We start from the raw sequence: 21,330 nt of genomic DNA, 5'->3' as shown, positions 1-21,330 counted from the left end.
ATATACTGCAGGAAAAACGAAAATAAATATTATAATGCAAGTTTGCAAAAAAAACCAAAAAAAACCCAGCATGTGCATCAAAATAAACTATTTCCAGCAGTGCAATTTGAGTTCTAAGCATCCCAGAAACTATTCAGAAAGTCATAAAGCCAAACATAACTTTTAAAAACACCAGTTTAGGCTGATGAGGCCCTGATGGTAAAAAAAAAAAAAAACTACATGTCCGTGAAATGATGTCAGTTCCTGTTTCGGGCAGGTCAGGGACGATTCTAGGATCAGAGCTTTGGGGGTGCTGAGCACCCAGAGAGCTGCCCAGCCAGCCAAGATACACTTTACTCATGTAAAGTGTATCTTTACATTCTATACATTGTATAGAATGTATACAATGAGACTTCTTCCCTGTCTCTTTCGGTCCCTGCATCCTCCCTGTCCTCATCGTCTGTTGTAGAATGTATACAATGTATGAAAAAATCTTTACTGCAGACACTAATTTTACTAATTTAATAATAATAACTTTGTGTTGTAAGATTTATGACTTTCATGCTTTCATAGTGGTCCTTAGGAGAGCTTGACATTTTTATCAGGTGGTACACACTGTAAAAAGTTTGAGAAACACTGAGAAGTGTATGTGTGCTTTTGGAAAACATTTAAAGCTGCTGTACAGAATCTTTGAAACAAGCTTAAAACATTTTTCGAATATAAACAGAGCATCTGCTTCTCTTTACAGCTCCTCACTCCACCAGGGCTGTTTGGCACTTTCTGATTGCACAAATGTGACGTATGTACTGCGGCAGTCATACAGACAAGTGGACGGTCCAAAAGTTGGTCTACCTATTACTGGCTGAGGTTTTAGTAGAGTTGTGGCTGAACCACATAAAAATATATAATTAATTTTAATCTCCCCAATCAATGATAATGTTATGTTGGAATGTTGTTAAAGGGGGTCAAAAATGTTTCAACCCAGTTTGTTTTGCAGATTCTGTATAGCAGCTTTAATATAGGGAGGACACAACTTCGACACTGTGAGTAAAATTAGTTTTTTTTTCTCTTTGTCAGTTTAATAGTTTCTGTTTTGCCTGTCACTGTTTCCTGTCTGTTTTCTTACCTGGTTCTTCCTGACCTTGTACTTTCTCCTCACGTTCCCTCTTTCCTCTCTCCCTCTTTGGACTGACAATCATACACAAATAGATTGTATTCAATTAGATGAAAAATTACATTAATATGAAAAAAATTCTATTAAGATCGCTAACAAAAAGTCCTCTCTCAGTGTACTTTCAACCAAAAGGCAAATAACCAAACCACATGAACATCTAATAAAAGATATAAACATTGAAACACTGATCCAACATTATTCTTGATTGACGGATCATTTGATTTTACACTTTTACCTGAATGTGGCTCCTTTTTTTGAAAAAACTTCCTTATATCCATTATGAACCTGGCTGTCTCTGTACACACACACACACACACACACACACACACACACACAACAGGAGTTATAAGGTTAATGGATGGGTATTCAGTCAGTTAGCTAGTTAGTATCCATTTCAAATAGGACAGTGGTAACAACAGTAGGCTGCGGACAATTTTAAGTTTTAGATTTTAAATAGGCTGTATAAATTTCAATGGGAGCAACAGGACGGTCAAATGTCGCTGAATTTACTACAGAGCAGGACGGATTGTAGGGTAGCAAACATTGTCAGAAAACACGTTTTCAACCCAGCAGATTACCTGGGTGTAATGTTTTTCAGCTAAAAAGAAACATGGTCTGACTCCTACCTAACTATATAAAGGGTAACTGAAGGTTAAATGCAGCCAACATGTCCTGTTTTAAGCCAGGCACTAACACCTCAGCTCTGCTGCGTCTCAGCCACCATCGCTCTGGCAGAAAGGGTGCAAGAGCCAGAGCAGGGGAGAGCTGGAACAAACCATTTTGGGAGGGGGGGAGGTTATCGATACTTTTGTTGTTAAAATGTTACGTCTCAACCAAGTTCTGTATGCTTTTTATATTTTTAGTAGTGTGTCACACAAACAGCAAATATTGTCAAAAAAAGGTAAGAAATCTTTGGGGGTGCTTTGATTCATTTTTGGCTAAAATCGCCCCCTGGGGCAGGTAATGGCGGACATGCGATCGTTCGCGCTGACATCTTTTTCAATGTAGGAAGTGTTATGAACAGCTGATCGGATCGGCAAAGCGTGTTTCTGGGATATTATGTTTTTTTTTGCTGCAAATGCTTTTTAGACAATTTTTGCAAAGCCATATGTGGAAGGAAACCGTGACCTAGGACAAGCTGAATGCATAAATTGGAAGTACACTTCCTCCAGTTTCAGATGAAAAAAAAAAAATTATTGCGCTTGCTTATGTGGATGCAGTTCTACCGGGACTTAAAGATAGTTACGTAAAATGGAGCGTGCCTGCTCTGACCAGCCATAAAGGGTTAAGCAAAACTGGGAGGAAGGTCCAAAAAAATTATATTCAATACATTCTGAACATGAGACCAAAAAGAATCACAAGGTCCGCTTGGACCAAACACGATCAACTCTGCTTGAATAAATGACATTTTAAAAAGTTTAGGGACATCAAAGTTTTGATATCTTCTAGACAAGTAGAAATATTTTTCTGCTTCAGAGGCAGATAAATCTGCCATTGTCACATCTGCCATATAGTAGAGAAAATGTTGACCCTAATGCAAACACTGACAATATACTTAAACTGAAAACATGCCTTTAATTGAGGGAGAGCAAACATAAACAAAAACTCAGAAATAATATAACTAAACTAACAAAACCTAAACAGGGAAGGAAAATATCATTAAAATGGCCTGTATTTGTATAGCGCTTTACTTAGTCCCTAAGGACCCCAAAGCGCTTTACACTATATTCAGGGTTAGGGTTAGAGTTAGGTTAGATTCTGGCCCAGCAATGGGGAGGTGTCGTTCTTGGTGGCCACCCGCGCATCCAACACTGCCGGTGTCGTAGGCTTGGGACCACCCGCGTATCCAGTGGCAGCGACAGCACAGCCGCCGTGGAAGTGCTCTGAGGCTCCCAGGTGGTTCGGCCGGTGTCATGCTGCATCTCCCCAATCTTGGACTGCGCAGGTCCTCCAGAATAATTGACCTCAGGCTCAGGCCGAGCAGCCCTCTGCGGCACGTGGACCTCCATCTCCTCGCACAGCTCATCCACCGCTCTCAGCTGGAGCAGCCCCTCGCACGCCTCCTCCACCATCGGATGGTCCAGTTCTTCATCTACCTCCGACTGGAGCAGCTCCTCCTCCACCTCCAGCAGGCGTAGACCCTGACGCACCTCCACCTCCAGTGACTGCGTGGCAGGCCCCCGCCAGGCACAAGCTGCTGCCAGGCACAAAAGGAGTGCGGATGGGTGCAGCAGCAGGCTGCAAACTAATCATCTTGTTGTTTCTACTGCTTCAGGCTGGATTTTCGATCCCTGGGCTCTCTGTCCTGGTCGTTGTGTCCTTGGGCAAGACACTTTACCCTACTTGCCTACTGGTGTTGGCCAGAGGGGCCGCTGGCGCGATATGGCAGCCTCGCTTCTGTCAGTCTGCCCCAGGGCAGCTGTGGCTACAACTGTAGCTGCCTCCACCAGTGTGTGAATGTGAGAGTGAATGAATAGTGGCATTGTAAAGCGCTTTGGGTGCCTTGAAAAGCGCTATATACAGTGGGGCAAAAAAGTATTTAGTCAGCCACCGATTGTGCAAGTTCCCCCACCTAAAATGATGACAGAGGTCAGTAATTTGCACCAGAGGTACACTTCAACTGTAAGAGACAGAATGTGAAAAAAAAAAATCCATGAATCCACATGGTAGGATTTGTAAAGAATTTATTCGTAAATCAGGGTGAAAAATAAGTATTTGGTCAATAACAAAAATACAACTCAATACTTTGTAACATAACCTTTGTTGGCAATAACAGAGGTCAAACGTTTACTATAGGTCTTTACCAGGTTTGCACACACAGTAGCTGGTATTTTGGCCCCTTCCTCCATGCAGATCTTCTCGAGAGCAGTGATGTTTTGGGGCTGTCGCCGAGCAACACGGACTTTCAACTCCCGCCACAGATTTTCTATGGGGTTGAGGTCTGGAGATTGGCTAGGCCACTCCAGGACTTTCAAATGCTTCTTACGGAGCCACTCCTTTGTTGCCCGGGCGGTGTGTTTTGGATCATTGTCATGTTGGAAGACCCAGCCTCGTTTCATCTTCAAAGTTCTCACTGATGGAAGGAGGTTTTGGCTCAAAATCTCACGATACATGGCCCCATTCATTCTGTCCTTAACACGGATCAGTCGTCCTGTCCCCTTGGCAGAAAAACAGCCCCATAGCATGATGTTTCCACCCCCATGCTTCACAGTAGGTATGGTGTTCTTGGGATGCAACTCAGTATTCGTCTTCCTCCAAACACGACGAGTTGAGTTTATACCAAAAAGTTATACTTTGGTTTCATCTGACCACATGACATTCTCCCAATCCTCTGCTGTATCATCCATGTGCTCTCTGGCAAACTTCAGACGGGCCTGGACATGCACTGGCTTCAGCAGCGGAACACGTCTGGCACTGCGGGATTTGATTCCCTGCCGTTGTAGTGTGTTACTGATGGTGACCTTTGTTACTTTGGTCCCAGCTCTCTGCAGGTCATTCACCAGGTCCCCCCGTGTGGTTCTGGGATCTTTGCTCACCGTTCTCATGATCATTTTGACCCCACGGGATGAGATCTTGCGTGGAGCCCCAGATCGTGGGAGATTATCAGTGGTCTTGTATGTCTTCCATTTTCTGATGATTGCTCCCACAGTTGATTTTTTCACACCAAGCTGCTTGCCTATTGTAGATTCACTCTTCCCAGTCTGGTGCAGGTCTACAATACTTTTCCTGGTGTCCTTCGAAAGCTCTTTGGTCTTGGCCATGGCGGAGTTTGGAGTCTGACTGTTTGAGGCTGTGGACAGGTGTCTTTTATACAGATGATGAGTTCAAACAGGTGCCATTCATACAGGTAACGAGTGGGGGACAGAAAAGCTTCTTACAGAAGACGTTACAGGTCTGTGAGGGCCAGAGATTTTCCTTGTTTGAGGTGACCAAATACTTATTTTCCACCCTGATTTACGAAGAAATTCTTTACAAATCCTACCATGTGGATTCATGGATTTTTTTTTCACATTCTGTCTCTCACAGTTGAAGTGTACCTCTGGTGCAAATTACTGACCTCTGTCATCATTTTAAGTGGGGGAACTTGCACAATCGGTGGCTGACTAAATACTTTTTTGCCCCACTGTAAATCCAATCCATTATCCATTATTATTATTTTCTGTCTTGGGTTGTAAGTTTCAGACCACAGTGGAGTGGGTGTGATTGGTTGTCCATGATGGAGAATCGTTTTTTCAGTTACCTTCTGTCCTTTGTAGGTTGCATTATTTGATTATTATTTGATGTATTCTTTAAAAAAATACAAGTACTATGGCCCATGAAGCTGTAAATCAAATGGAAGTTAAAACCCAACTTTGTCATATAACAACATGTCTTTTGTTGTCATAAAAGTGTTGACTCAAGGACTCTTTGACTTTTACTATCTTTCATGGTTCCCATGACAGATAGTAAATGTTTCTTAGGTCTCATTTGATATTTTGTTTAGGTTGCTTGTTCTTCCTAGTTTAAACATTTAGTTTTCTAGTTCTTAGTTTCTTCTTCATTTAATCTGTTCCCTTTTGTGCTCTGGTTGTTTTGGTGTCGTCTGTGTTCTCCCCAGCCCGTCATGTCTATCACCCATGCCTGTTTCTTCCCCAAGTGTCAAGCCTGTGCGTCTTGGTCTGCATGGTTCTTGTTTTATTTTGACAGGCTCTCATCCTGTGTTCAGTTTTGCTTCCTACTGTCCTGTTAGTTTGATTATTTCCAGCTGTGTTCCCTGTTTTCCTCTGCTTATTGTCGTGTCATTCCTGCTGCAGTGTGTTTCCTTGTTCCCCTTGTTTCCATCGCTTATCCTAGTTTCTAGCTTTTTGTTTCCAGTTCTTAGTTTCTAGTTTTAGAGTTTTGTGTTTAGCTATGGTTTATAACTTTACAGCAATAAAACTCCCTTCTTTTGGGTCTACCCTTTGCCTGCCACACAGCCAACCCTGACACTATCAGCATTTTAACAACAATGCATGTTTTTAAAGCTGAGAAAAAATGAAGCATCACTCTTCTTCTTCTTCTTTAAAGTAAAGACAAAAAATAACCTTGCAAAAAGCCCTTTAAGACTAAACACGTGTATCATGACTCTCTGACCTAAACGCATTTAGCTTTGAAAGCAACACAAAACTCCTCCCTCTATCACATTTATCACACTGTGGCACCCTTCCTGGTGAACACACCATCTGCGGACATTGCAGGGCAGCAGTCATGTGCACGATGATGAACGTGATACAAGCTTTAGCTCTTGCTTGTTTCTGTAAGTTTGCTCTATTACTCTTTGACATCATTAGCTAATCTTTTTTTGCATTTTTAACCTATAATAATTTAAACACATTTGCTTATTAGTAACTTTTCACTCACAGATGTAGCACCATGTAGAGCAATTAAACATCTCATTGTTTCCACAGTTTCATGCTGGATTGCTGCCTCAGGTTCTGAGTTTCAGACCTCAGAGGTGCCGGCAGGTAAAACTGTCACTCTGCAGTGCCCCAGGATTTACACATATGACGTTATGACTTTCTGGTTCAGACTGGTCAACGGAACCACACTCAACTTTATTGCTGTTAAGTCTGAAAGTCTTAACTACAATGCTGAATTTCAACCTGGAAAATTTGAAATGACACAAACAACCTCTGATGTCTTTCTCAAAATCAAACAAGTGGATGTGTCTGACTCTGCGCTGTATCTCTGTGGATTTGTCTCAGAAGGACATCCAAATTTAAGCGTCATGCAATTAAAGGTTGGAGGTAAGATTATTGTAAAGTCTTTGCCTCCTCATTCTTCAGTTATTACTCTTTTAATTTATATTACATATGCAATGTAATTATTGTCAACACGCTGTATACAAAGACTATGGTGGTTATAGATTAAGATAAATATAGAAATGAGGACTAAAAAAATCAAGGCTTTATTTTTCAATAGGCACCGATGAGCCTCAGGATGACATGGACTGCATCTCTAAACGTAAGTCAACATTTCTTTTATTGCGCAGATGACTAAAAACACATGAATGTGAAATAAATTTCAGCCGTGTGGCTTTTTACCTTTATTTTTGTATTAGAGGCTCATGAAGTAGCAAAGCTGACGAGTGTCACCCTGGGTGTTCTGTCTGTTTTCCTCTTAATGGTCATCACTGGTCTGGCTGTTCAAAACATGAAACTTCAGATGGGTACTTTTTACAGCTACAAAATCGCTCTTATAGTCTTTACTCTTCACAAATGTATAATTGGTTTATGTAATAGAATAACACTAATTTGTTTTTTGTGGATTAGCAAATAAAGAAGAACAGAATCCGGACCACAGCACGGTGAGTCAATCTAAAAATGTACTTTTATGCTCTGATTAGCAGCGCTTAAACAAAATGTGCCTGTACAGCATTACAGTGCAAAATGACATCGTATAAAGGGAGAAATAAGATTTATAGTTTGTATGTTCCAATTAGCTGTTGACTAATTGTCTTCTTTCCTTTAGAAATGTAACATAAACACTTCATTGTTATTGCTTATATTTGTCTATAATTATAATTAATATGTATATAATACTCATAATAAATGAACACTGAATGTGCTTTTCACAGAATCGTGGATCTGATGAGGTGAACTATGCTGCAGTGACAGTTCGACCAAAACCAAAAAGAAGAGAGATCGAGCCGAATGTGATCTATGCTTCCACCAGATAGAATCAGCAGGCGACTTGAACTGCCTGATGAGGTTATCATGACTTAGTGTGGAAATGAAAAACTCTTGTTAGAAAAAAAATAAAATTCTTTGCTGTGGTGAACCAATGCTAACTGAATTTTCACATGTGTTTTCCTGTTAATTCTAAGTACTTACTTTGTCCATCAAAGTCTATTTAGCCAAACAAACATGTAATGTGATTGTTAATCAAATGGAAATCTGCACATGACCTGAACAGAAACAGTCGATACTTGATGACTATAAATCTCAAATCAGATTCATGGCTCTGATGGCCCAAAATATGCTGCAGTGACATTTCAACCAAATGCAAAAAGAAGAGCGATCGAGACAGACACGATCTATGCTGCCACCAGACGGACTCACTATGTAACTGGAAATGATGCTGTATCATATTAATGATATGATGCAGCAATTCTAACTCTGCAGTGAAGAAACAATGCTACTGTAATTGCACATTTGTATGTTCTGTTTTATTAATTCTTAATATTTTCTTGCTCATTTAAAATCTTTGTCGCCAAACAAACATAATGCTAAATGTCTTGAACAAACATAACATATATAAATAAAATAGAGTCCAGTTAATATAAATACATCTGAAACTCTTTCATCAGACGATACAACATAAGGTCTCATATATCTGTCAAGGCTCGCGGGGCAACCTGTGTGGAATTATTAAAGGACCCAAGATGCAGGCACTTGTGATGTGAGGGAGCTTTAGTAATGGAGGTTGAAAATACAAAAAGGCAAGGGTGGCGAAAAACAGAACAGAGCCTGGACCCAAACTGGGAAAACTACACATTAAACAAACCTGAAACCTAGAGACACAAATGGAGATGCAAGGAGACGTAGACAGATGCAGGGAAACCACTTCAGATGACGGAGGGGGATAACACAGATGAACCAGCAACTAACAGACGCAGACACAAGGCTTAAATACACAGAGTGATAACGAGAGAATGAGACGCAGAAGGAGGGCACAGCTGGGAGTAATCAGACACGACGGGACAGGGGGAAACGTAAACACACTGACATCAGACACGGACCTTTAAAGTAAAACAGGAAACACACACACGCAAAGACACAGACTCAGATGCGGGCTTAACACAGAGACCTGACTACACTAGAGGGGACACACAGGCAGGGATGACACAAAACAGAGGGAGCACAGAATAAACACTGGGAAACCAAAACACCAACAGTCATGATTCATAATAAAATCAAAAGTAAAAGTACAAAAAACAAAAACACTGGGTCTCCGAGCCAGGACCTTGGCAATATCACCCTTGTTGCACATTGCTTTTATATTCATTTGTACATAACATTGATTCCTGCTTTAAAATAACAGCACAATTCTGAAGTGTTCATTAGTGGTCATTGCTTTCCAACAGTTATAAAGTGTTTCATCTTTATAACAACTTTACTCTTCTTAAGCTTCAGTAACTTTTTGTCATGAATTATTCTCAAGTGTATAAATTCTTCAGTGCTATTCATGCATCTTTTGGTGATTTGAAAGTAAACTGTTTTTTGCGTCTGCTTTTTCAGACTGTACATCTGTGTCAGCTCCATGTGGACAACAAACTGAAGCGCTCAAGAAATCAGTACAATCACACAAACTGCTTGTGTGTAGTTTGTCACAGTGTATCTGCTTGTAAAAGGTACAGCTGCTGCGTTTCCCAGGGAGAGAAAAAAGTGTGAGATCATTTTACTCAGACATGGTAAATGGCCTGGTTCTTATATAGCACTTTTCTACTCTGAGAACAAGTGCTTTGTACAACTTGCCTCATTCACACATTCAAAAAGCACTTTTTTATAAGCTTCCTCCAGGTAAGTTCTTTCTATCTAACATTCATATACATTCATACATATACACACACAGAGCAACTTGGCCAAGGATACTTGGCAGAAGAGGAATATGTGAGGTTATGTTTAAAGGTAAGGATGGCTTAGTGACATTGGATAATACATCATTTTTAAATCAGGTATTGAATCTTTACAGTATGTGAAATTACGTCTTTTTCATATTGTAAAACATCCAAAGAACAAACTGAGGTGTATACTTTGTATGAAACAGGAGCATGGATTATTGTTACAAAATGAGGCCTGGATAAAATAGGTCTTACCTCTGCCAAATGCCTTAAATGATAAAAAGTGGACTTGACAGTAGCCCTAATTCGGGTGTCCAGTTTAAAATCCCAGTCCATCTTAAAACTCAGGTTAGTAACAACAAGTTTAAAATACTCTGCCAGGGGTCCAAAATCAATAGAGAAAGAATCACAAGGTCTGCAAGGACCAAACACGATCACCTCTGTTTGAATGAATTACATTTGAAAAAATTTAGGGCCATCAAAGTTTTAATATCATCTAGACATTCCAGAAGTGGTTTAATAGACAAGCAGAAATATCTTTCTGCTTCAGAGCCAGAAAGATGCCTCTGAAGCATTTTCCGCAAAAATGACGTCATTTCCGGTTTCGGGCAGGTAATGGCGGACATCAGACAGATCGTGCTGACATTTATTCCAACGTAGGAAGAGTTATGTATAGTTGATCAGATCGGCAAAAGGTGTTTCTGGAATATTATGTTTTTGTTGCTGCAAATTCTTTTTAGACAATTTTTGCAAAGCCATATGTGGAGGGAAACCGTGACCTAGGACAAGCTGAATGCATAAATTGGAAGTACACTTCCTCCGGTTTCATATGCAAAAAAAACTTTATTGCGCTTGCTTATGTGGTTGCTGATAGGTTTGTAGCTTAAACCTATTCACTGGAACATTCAAGATAATTTAATTACACAGCAAAAGCATTGAACACCAAGTAGGCAAAGTTCTTCATGTTACTCATGCATCCACCCACTTGACCTCTGTCAGATTCTCATCTGCTCCCCCGTAACACTGCTCTTTTATTCAGGTTACATGAATAAGCATAGGTTCATTAACATATGACGTCTACATACAAACTGTAGCTCTCTTCACGACAACACAGACACAGGTCGGTTCTTTGAAATGGGCGTTTATTACTTGGGCCTTCTCTCCTCAGCTTCACCATCACCAGTACGCCGATACGCCATTACGCCAATACGCCGTGAGAACTGGTCACGAGCGAACAGTACAAACCAATTAGCAACTTTACAGTACACATATTAAGTCAAACACAAATAAAAAAAACATTTCTCAAATGACAAATACCTCGTTGGCTGCTTGTCCTGAAAAGAGGTCCTTAAGTCCTTGTATTGCCTTTTCTTTTAGCAAACTTTTAGCTTAAAATCGCTTCATGAGAGACATCTGCTCCCTCGCAGTCCATGAAAAGTCTCGTGTACTCTCGTTAAGGGTATTCTCACGAGACACTACCTCTTACACTTTACACATGTACATTTCAAATAAAGACATTTCAACACAAACTATATATATTCATGAAATTATGTAACTTATTATAAATCAGTCATCTACATCATGAAATCTACACAGAACATTTTAACAGCATTTACACAAACAAAGAGCAGCTTGCCTGTGCGTTGTGTAAGTGTGTGTGTGGTCAGAGTGTGACCCCATAAACCTAAACCTAAACCTGCTGGTCTGGAAGTCCAGCAGTTCATCTAAACAAAAGGCACTTAGACTAAAACAGATATAGCTACGTTTATCCTACCATAAAACAATAAGAGAAGGTATGCCCTCTCCCATGCTCCCAGGATGTGGGTGTGAAAGCCAGAACACTCTGGAATGCACACAAAACCTTTGCAGACTATTAAGGATCACACATCCTATCACTACACAATTGATTATACACCTCTAAGCATATATGGTTAAATATTTCTAAGCATAAATGACAATAAAAAATACAAATCTAACAGTTGCAGTTCTACCGGGATTTAAAAATAGTTACGTAAAATGGAGCGCGCCTGCTCTGACCAGCCATAAAGGGTTAAGCAAAACTGGGAGGAAGGTCCAAAAAAAATTTATATTCAATACATTCTGAACCTGAGACCAAAAAGAGGCAGATAAATCTGCCATTGTCACGTCTGCCATATAGTAGAGAAAATGTTGACCCTAATGCAAACACTGACAATATACTTAAGCTGAAAACATGCCTTTAATTGAGGGAGAGCAAACATAAACAAAAACTCAGAAATACAATAACTAAACTAACAAAACCTAAACAGGAAGGAAAATATCATTAAAATGGCCTGTATTTGTATAGCGCTTTACTTAGTCCCTAAGTCCCTAAGCGCTTTACACTACATTCAGTCATTAACCCATTCACACCCATTAATAACCTTTAAGAGTGCTGACTCAGCACTATGGAGGTTTTTTCAAATCTGATTGTCACAGGATTACTTTCAAGCTTGGGTTCAGATTCATGTTCATGTCACTGTTGTCATAGTTAATCCTTGCTTCCCCAGTTTAGGTTATATTTTAGTTTTGCCATTGCCTTTTTGTTTCTATGTTTCTCTGTCAGTCTTAATTAAAGGTTTGCTTTTTGTTAAATTCAGTTATGTCCCTCGTGTTTTCCTGCTCTTGGGTCTGCACCACAAACACACCGGACATCCCGGCAATAACAGTAGAGCTCGAAAACGAATCAGCATTATCAGGCTTAGCAGCCTAATTAAAGGAGGGTACGATAACTGACCTTTTTGCTTACATTCAATATATTCTTATTTTGTGCTGTTTGAGTTTTTCTTGACCCTATTGGCAAACATCTGTATTTAGAACGTGATAACTGAAATAGATTCATCTTGGGAAATGAAGTGAAATTAAATGAAGATTAAATTAAATTAGCTGTTACTTGTTAACAGTAATGTGTGGGTTCATGTTACTATCTATAAAATGGCTGAACAGGAATAAACACTGTCTGAGTGAGCCAGTTTGAAATTATTTAAGCACCGGGTGACACTCCGCCTCTATTGCCTTCACAGTAGGAAACTGAGAGCAACCTTTCTAGTGAACACACCAACTGCGGGTTTGCAGAGCATCAGACACACAACGATGAACTTCAGCTTTATAACAGCTTTAAGTCTCTGTAGCTTCTGTAAGTATAGTTTCTTAACTTGATCATCAACTTATCATTGTTTGTTTAACCCATCATCAACTACATTTGCTTATTACCAACTTTACTATTTAGAGATATCGAATTCCCCATCATGTTATCTTACAGTAAGTCTCTAAGGAACATTTTGTCTATTTTCTTTTTCATTGTTTCAGGGGGGATTTCCATTTCAGCTTCTGATTTTCAGACCACAAAGGTCCACCCAGGTGAAGATGTGACTCTGCAGTGCACTAACAACTCCAAAATGGACTCTATGACTTTCTGGTTTAGATTGGTCAACAGTACCACAGTCCGATATGTCTCTCGTTTGGTAAATTCCAAACGTGAGGCTACATACAGTGATGGATTTCGAAATGGAAAATTTGAAATGACAACCAACATCTCCACTCTTTTCCTCAAAATCAAGAAAGTGGATCAATCTGACTCTGGGCTGTATTTCTGTGGATTTCACTCAGATAGACGTCTGCTTTTCAGTGTGACGCGTTTAAACGTTGGTGGTAAGATTATTGCATTATTGTTCTGTAGACTATTATTGTAGTCTTTGGTTTGTTTTGGTTCCCGTGGTTTTGATACTTCTTTTTCTAAATATGCTACACTTCCTGCATTGCATATACAACAATTTTCTATAATTTGATTATTATTGAATCAAATTGAAACAAATTCAGTGTCTTGTTTTTGAAAAGACACTGATGAGCCTGCGGATGGCATGGACAGCAAATTTAAACGTAAGATTTTCCTAAAAATGTATTTTATTGTGCATGTGCACATGATTTGAAAGCCATAAAACAGTTTTGGAGGTTTTAATTTTCTGGATTTTTCTAGCAGAAGAACCTGACATTGTAGCTAAGCTGACGAGCGTCACCTTTGGTGTTCTGTCTGTTTTGCTTTTTGTATTTAATCTTTATTATGTGCTCTACTGAACAGTCAGAGTAACTGTGTTGTTTTTGCCTTCTAGCTTTTAAAGACCAACAAAATCTGGACCAAAGTGAGGTGATTAAATTTAAAATGCACTTTTGTACTTTCACAAGGCCCAAACAAAACTAGCTCATATACCACAAACTAACATTTGATGTGTTGCTATATGTATTATGTTAAATCTATTTGTGTATGTCTGTATGTTGTATTGCTCATGTTCTTCTAAGCAAAACTTAATGGATGTTTATCCATCAAAATAATAATTACTTCATAAGTAATTATTATTCATTGTGAATGTTCTTTTCACAGAGTCGAGACAATGATGACTTGAACTATGCTACAGTAACGTTTCAGCCGAAAGCAAAAAGAATCCAAATGGAGTCAAATGTGATCTATGCTGCTACCAGATAGTCTCTAGTTTCTCTGCATCTATAGTGGCACTTTTTTGGTGCATGGTTTAAACACAACTGAGATGAAAATCCTGACACCTGTTAAGTTGCATCTTTCTTGTTACAGAATCTCTAATGAAACAGTAAATACCGCCTATATTTCTGAACAACAGGGAGTATTTCGTTGTGGAACCTGGATCAAACTTTGAATTGTATATTGTTTATATCATGTGTGGAACCATATGGTAAAAGTTTATATGTTACCAAATAATACAAACGCATGTGAACCGATGAGGTAACACACAGCACTGTGTTTGAGTTAGATATATATCTTTGTTCGTGATTGGAAAGATTTAATGCTGTCTTTTATAGTTTGACTCATACACTTAGTTTGTTTATACCTAGCTTGTTAAAAACAAATTATCTTTCTATTTTTCCTTAAATTGTTTAAACCTGCTATGTTTCTGTGTTCTGTTGCAAATAAAATGCTGTTTTATGAGATTTGCAAGTTATTGTACACTTTTTTAAAAATTTATATTTGAAACATATAACTTGGTTTAACATAACTGAAACATACTAGTGCTGTCAACATTAACGTGTTAACGCAAATTAATCCTCCATCACGGTCAACGCAATTAAAATTTTTAACACAATTAACGCATCTGGAGTGCAGAATGACTCAAAATCCGTGGATGTTACTGTCAACGCATTTCCGGCAGTTTGTCCAAGTAGAGTTGCCTTCACACATGCGCAAATGGGTAGTTGATCTGGTAGTGACGGGCAACTGAATCAATCAACTCAGTATGGAAGATGATAAACGCACATTGGAAATTTGAGTATTAAAAAAATTACAAGACGGAATAGTCGACTGACATAAAATATTATGCACATTGTGGAAGAAGGAATTTTCTTTTCACCAAAGCACTTCCAGCTTGAAATATCACATTGACGCGATGCATACGTTAGTCCGAGATGCCGCTAGGACTTTGAGTAATGCTTCACCCAGCTTGCGATAAACCACTCACGGAGCATCGGGGACTCAGTAAGTCTACCATGGTCATATTTACTGACACAATGCCAAGTGGATTACAACAAACTACGGACCTATTAATATCATTGACAAGACGCGCTTTACATAGCTTTGATTCCTCGTTTCAAGGACTTGAAGTGCCTCCCCAAGACTTAAGGAGAAAAAGCGGATAAATGAAAGATTTCTTTGTTAGCATGAATGTTCAAGATGTTCAATAAACATGTTAAGTGTGTATGTTTTCCCTTTTTTCTCGAGACTGTTTGCTCATGCAAATTCTGTTTGTTATTCAATTTCTGTTTGAATTTAAGCATACATTCTTTGTGTTTATTCTGAATTAACTTCATTATATTGCATAAATGTCAGTTACAAGCTTAAATATAAAGTTGGAAAAATTTAATTGCAACCAGGATATTGATCAAGTAAATGCGATTAATCGCAATTAATTACAGAAATTGGACGATTAATTACTTTTTAAAAAATTGTACTTTTCTTTTTTTTACTTTTTTAAAAAAAATAAACGATAAAGTGACCTTTTATCAAAAACCACAAAAAGAACCTAAGGCTAGAGTGAGTGACGGCTAAGAGGTTCAACTCACCAGTTTAAGACACAGGCGTCGAACTCCAGGCCTCGAGGGCACACACACACACATATATATATATATATATATATATATATATATATATATATATATATATATATATATATATATATATATACATACACACATACATATATACACTCAACAAAAATATAAACGCAACACCTTTGTTACTGCTCCCATTCCCCATGGGATGGACGTAGAGACCTAAAATTCATTCCAGATACACAATATAACCATCCCTCCCAAACAGTGGTCACAAATCAGTCCAAATGTGTGGTAGTGGGCACATCTGCTATATTGAGATAATCCATCCCACCTCACAGGTGTGCCACATCAGGATGCTGATCTGACATCATGAGTAGTGCACAGGTGTACCTCAGACTGCCCACAACAAAAGGCCACCCTGGAATGTGCAGTTTTGTCTCACAGCAAAATGCCACAGATGCCACAAGCAATGAGGGAGCGTGCAATTGGCATGCTGACAGCAGGAATGTCAACCAGATCTGTCGCCCGTGCATTGAATGTTCATTTCTCAACCATAAGCCGTCTCCACAGGCGTTTCAGAGAATATGGCAGCACATCCAACCGGCCTCACAACCGCAGACCTCGTGTAACCACACCAGCCCAGGACCTCCACATCCAGCAGGTTCACGTCCAAGATCGTCTGAGACCAGCCACCCAGACAGCTGCTGGAACAATTGGTTTGCACAACCAAACAATTTCTGCACAAACTGTCAGAAACCGTCTCAGGGACGCTCAACTGCATGCCCGTCGTCCTGACTCCAGCTCGTCGCCGTAACAGACTTGTGTGGGCAAATGCTCACATTCGATGGCGTCTGGCACGTTGGAGAGGTGTGCGCTTCACGGATGAATCATGGTTCACATTGTTCAGGGCAGATGGCAGCTGAGAATGTCCCAGTTCTTGCATGGCCAGCATACTCACCGGACATGTCACCCATTGAGCATGTTCGGGATGTGCTTGACCGGCGTATACGACAGCGTGTACCAGTTCCCACGAATATCCAACAACCTCGCACAGCCATTGAAGTGGAGTGGACCAACATTCCACAGGCCACAATTGACAATCTGATAGACTCCATGCGACGATGTGTTGCACTGCATGAGGCAAATGGTGGTCACACCAGATACTGACCGGTTCTGGGTCCCCAGACCCCCAATAGCGCAAAAAACTGCACATTCCAGGGTGGCCTTTTGTTGTGGGCAGTCTGAGGTACACCTGTGCACTACTCATGATGTCAGATCAGCATCCTGATGTGGCACACCTGTGAGGTGGGATGGATTATCTCAATATAGCAGATGTGCCCACTACCACACATTTGGACTGATTTGTGACCACTGTTTGGGAGGGATGGTTATATTGTGTATCTGGAATGAATTTTAGGTCTCTACGTCCATCCCATGGGGAATGGGAGCAGTAACAAAGGTGTTGCGTTTATATTTTTGTTGAGTGTATATACATACACACTGTTACGTTTCGGTGTTGTTTTTGGCGTGACTGTTATGTGTTTCCTGTTTACTTTGAAAGTCTGTGTTATCTTAGTGTTTTCAGTTTACGTTTCCCTGTCTCGTCAGTTCTAATTTGCCCCAGCTGTGTTTCCCTCCTGTTGTCCATTTTCCTGATTGCTCCCTCTATGTATTTAAACCCTGTGTTTCAGTGTGTCAGGGTCGCGATCTCCCCCGTGTTGTAAATAGTTTGGTGTTTTGTTGTAAATAAATAGTTTGTTGTAAATAGCTTTAAATAGATTTGTCGATACTTTCGTTTTGGGATTTTGGTGGTGAGCTTTAGTGGGGGTTTTTTGTGTGTTTTTTTTTCTTTATTTTTACTTTTTTTTGTGTTGCACTCCGGTTGCCTAGGCCGGGGTGTAACATATGGGGGCTCGTCCGGGATTGCCTTCGCTGGGGGGTCCGGGGACCGCCCCAGCCTTTGTCGTCTGCTGGAGGGTCCGTGGGACCGCTCCAGCCTTCATTCGCCTTCGCTGAAGGGTCCGAGGGACCACTCCAGCCTTCATCCGCCTTCGCTAGATGGTCCGTGGGACCGCTCCATCCTTCGTCGTCTGCTGGAGGGTCGGTGGGGCCGCTCCAGCCGTCATCAGCTTCGTCTGCCTTCGCTTCAGCCGTCCGTCTCCGCTGGAGGGTCCGAGGGACCGCTCCAGCCTTCATCCGCCTTCGCTGGAGGGTCCGTGGGACCGCTCCAGCCTCCGTCGTCTGCTGGAGGGTCAGTGGGACCGCTCCAGCCTTCATCAGCTTCGTCTGCCTTCACTGAGGGGAGGGTCCGTGGGACCGCCCCAGCCTTTGTCGTCGCTGGAGGGTCCGTGGGACTGCTCCAGCCTTCGTCGTCTGCTGGAGGGTCAGTGGGACCGCTCCAGCCTTCATCGGCTTCGTCTGTCTGGATCAAACTTTTCACTTGGTGTTAAATGTTTGATTTTTGGGTGGGGGGAACTGTTACGTTTCGGTGTTGTTTTTGGCGTGACTGTTATGTGTTTCCTGTTTACTTTGAAAGTCTGTGTTATCTTAGTGTTTTCAGTTTACGTTTCCCTGTCTCGTCAGTTCTAATTTGCCCCAGCTGTGTTTCCCTCCTGTTGTCCATTTTCCTGATTGCTCCCTCTATGTATTTAAACCCTGTGTTTCAGTGTGTCAGGGTCGCGATCTCCCCCGTGTTGTAAATAGTCTGTTGTGTTGTTGTAAATAAATAGTTTGTTGTAAATAGTTGTGAATGGGTTTGTTAATATTTTCGTCATGGGATTTTTCGTTTTGGGATTTTGGTGGAGAGCCTTTGTGGTTTTATTTTCCTTATCTTTGTTTTTCTACGTTGTACCCCGGTTGCCTAGGCCGGGGTGTAACTAACACACACACACACACACACACACACACACACACACACACACACACACACACACACACACACACACACACACACACACACACACGTGTGTGTGTGTGTGTGTGTGTGTGTGTGTGCGTGCTTTGGACCTTTGCCTCTTTCCATGAGGTCATGTCTCATGTGGCCACTAAGGTTCTGGTCACCAAGTTGGAGAAGCTGGAGCAGCTGCTTAGCTATGATATATTTCCATCTCCAAAAATCTTAGCCAGTGGTATGGAGGAGATTCACATGCTTGCTTTACTCATCACCATCAACACTGAAGCAGACATTGGTTAGCCAAGTGGTACACAGGACTGGTAGCTGCTGGAGGACCTGGGCCAAAAACTGTACTTCCCACCTGAGATTGTCTACACTAACCTGACATTGTGCAATGGTGGGCATCACTCCAGTTTGTTTACATCATTGACCTTACTGTACCATAAGATGATGCACTGGAGGAGGCCGATGAGCAGGTTGCAAGGCTTTTCCGGGAGTTGGGAGTGTGAGAGTAGATCAGCAAGTGGTGAAGAAACTATCCAGAAGTGTTAAAAATAAAGGCAGTCATTGGTTCTGGCTCAAAAGACAGAACTTTAGTTTGGTCTCCATTGTGTAAGGAACATAAACACTTGCTGGACTTCAGCCAGGCCTCTACTGGGTAGATGGTGTTTTGGGGGTGAGCCTGGGATTGACCGCTAAACCTTCCGGAGACGTGGTGGGCTTATCAGTGAAACATCAAGGAAGGAGGGTGCCCACTTGATAATCAAAAAGACTCCACCACTCAGTCGACAGCTCCATAGTCTAACTTGCAGGTTTCATGTATACAGTTTAGTGATATAAATAATGTACCTAGTCCTTTAAACAAACAATAAAAAAAATGTAATTGAATTTAACTGAACTGAATTAATTCAGTGATAACTTTGTATGTATTTATTTTTTCCGATATTAGCACTTTGAACAGTATTTTTTCCATCTGTAAGTTAAATTTCAGGCAATCATTTCATAAATTTTGATAATTATCTCACACTTTGCTGTACAGTGGTTTAGTTATTGCCTCGCAGCAAAAAGGTCCTGAGTTCGATGTTCTTCCCGTGGTTGCATGGGTTTTCTCTGGGTCCTCAGGCTTCCTCTCACAGTCCAAAGACAGTTAGTGGGGTTAGGTTAATTAGTGAATGTATGTTAGTGTTGTTTATCTGTATGTGTTAGTCCTGTGACAGACTTTTCAGAGTGTACATTGCCTCTCGCCCTATGTTAGCTGGAATAGGCTCCAGCTCCCTTGGGAAATGGAAAAGAATGGATGGATGGATATCTTAAACTTTCAGGTTGGGTTTCTTGAAATTCCTTCTTGCCCAGAAGTTTGTGTGAGTAAATAAAAATTGTGAGATCCCTTAAAGCTGATGAGTGTTAAGCTGAGTGGTCTGACTATTTTCCTGTTAACGATATGCGCTGGTTTGGTTGTTTAAACAAAGAACATTCAGACAGACACTTTTTAGATCTACAACCTACAACTGGAAAAAGTATGAATGTTGCTGCAAAAACAGACCAAAGTTTTATCTTTTAATGTCACCACATGGCTCTGTTAACTCATCAGTTATACTGTCTCTTTAGATTAGCAACTAAAGAAGAAGAAGAAGACGACAAGTATCTGAAACAACAGTTGGGGTCCATTTTATACTGGTTTTAATGTTTAAATATTTTGATGATTGTACCATTAGTCCAGTTCAAGTCAGTGTAAATTCTTTTATATGTATAGTAGTATAGTCGTTTTATGACTGTGCATAAACATTTTTTATTTTAAAATTCATTGCCATGTTTTGGTGTAGCTAATACTAATTTGGTAAATGGACTGGTTCTTCTATAGCGCTTTTCTACTCTGTCCGAGCACTCAAAGCGCTTTATACAGCTAATTCATTCACCCAATCACACCCATTCACACAAGCACTTCTTTCTTTTTTTTTCTCAAATCTCTTTATTTGGTTTTCCAGTGTTCTTTATCATAGAGGCAACTAAGATTCAAATATAAATGATTACATATATACAATAAAAATTAAACAAAGTCAAAACAAAACAAAACAAAGAAAGCAACAACAAACAACGAAAGAACGTTGGACAGAGGATGCTATTTATCGAACTACCAATGAGGCTCAGTGATCATTTATATCTGTACAGTATTGAAGAGATCTATAAAAGGTTGCCAGGTTGAATGGAATTCCTCCAACCTCCCCTTTAGTAGGAGTTTAATTCTTTCCAGTTGCAAGTGTCTCAATACATCTTGTATTAACGCTGATGTGGTAGGAGGCACCTTTTGTTTCCAATTTAGTAGAATCAAATGGCGTGCCAGCAGCATCACAAAACATATCACATTATTTTGGGTGGCTGATAGGTCTACAACAACCAGCTTCACTCCAAATAAAGCACAGATTGGGTCTGACTTAAGTGGGGTTTTTTTAGAATTTTAGACAAGATGTGAAAGACATTATTCCAATATGTTGCTATACAGGGACAATTCCAAAACATATGCACCAGTGAAGCAGGTTGCTGTTTACATCTTTCGCAGGAGTTTACATTGGGGAACATTTTTGACAGTTTCAACTTTGATAAATGGAGTCT

The 21,330-nt window shown here is 40.3% G+C and overlaps 1 protein-coding gene and 2 long non-coding RNA genes across 4 annotated transcripts; 2 read left to right on the top strand and 1 right to left on the bottom strand.

The window, feature by feature from the left end:
- Window positions 1–563: 563 nt before the first annotated feature.
- On the bottom strand, window positions 564–1,456 carry LOC309702975. Its single transcript, XR_014275818.1, has 3 exons — window positions 1,389–1,456; window positions 1,106–1,167; window positions 564–594 (listed from the first exon to the last, which is right to left on the bottom strand). It is a non-coding gene; the product is annotated as an uncharacterized lncRNA (long non-coding RNA).
- A 4,892-nt stretch (window positions 1,457–6,348) lies between these two features.
- LOC309702973 (uncharacterized protein) lies at window positions 6,349–7,954 on the top strand. The gene is made up of 6 exons (XM_082527668.1): window positions 6,349–6,428; window positions 6,580–6,918; window positions 7,094–7,135; window positions 7,233–7,340; window positions 7,444–7,478; window positions 7,749–7,954. Exons 1-6 carry the CDS (start codon window positions 6,380–6,382, stop codon window positions 7,848–7,850), a joined length of 675 nt encoding a protein of 224 aa, XP_082383794.1. The 5' UTR covers window positions 6,349–6,379; the 3' UTR covers window positions 7,851–7,954.
- Window positions 7,955–12,369: 4,415 nt separating this feature from the next.
- On the top strand, window positions 12,370–13,792 carry LOC309702974. 2 transcript variants are annotated; one of them, XR_014275817.1, is made up of 5 exons: window positions 12,370–12,475; window positions 12,776–12,888; window positions 13,062–13,403; window positions 13,590–13,631; window positions 13,729–13,792. It is a non-coding gene; the product is annotated as an uncharacterized lncRNA (long non-coding RNA). The 2 variants fall into 2 exon arrangements; XR_014275816.1 differs by lacking the exon at window positions 13,590–13,631.
- Window positions 13,793–21,330: the final 7,538 nt, after the last annotated feature.

Source organism: Aulonocara stuartgranti (assembly GCF_965226115.1).
Source record: "Aulonocara stuartgranti genome assembly, chromosome: 3".
NCBI classification, from domain to species: domain Eukaryota; kingdom Metazoa; phylum Chordata; class Actinopteri; order Cichliformes; family Cichlidae; genus Aulonocara; species Aulonocara stuartgranti.
This window is presented reverse-complemented; position numbering and strand designations above follow the sequence as displayed.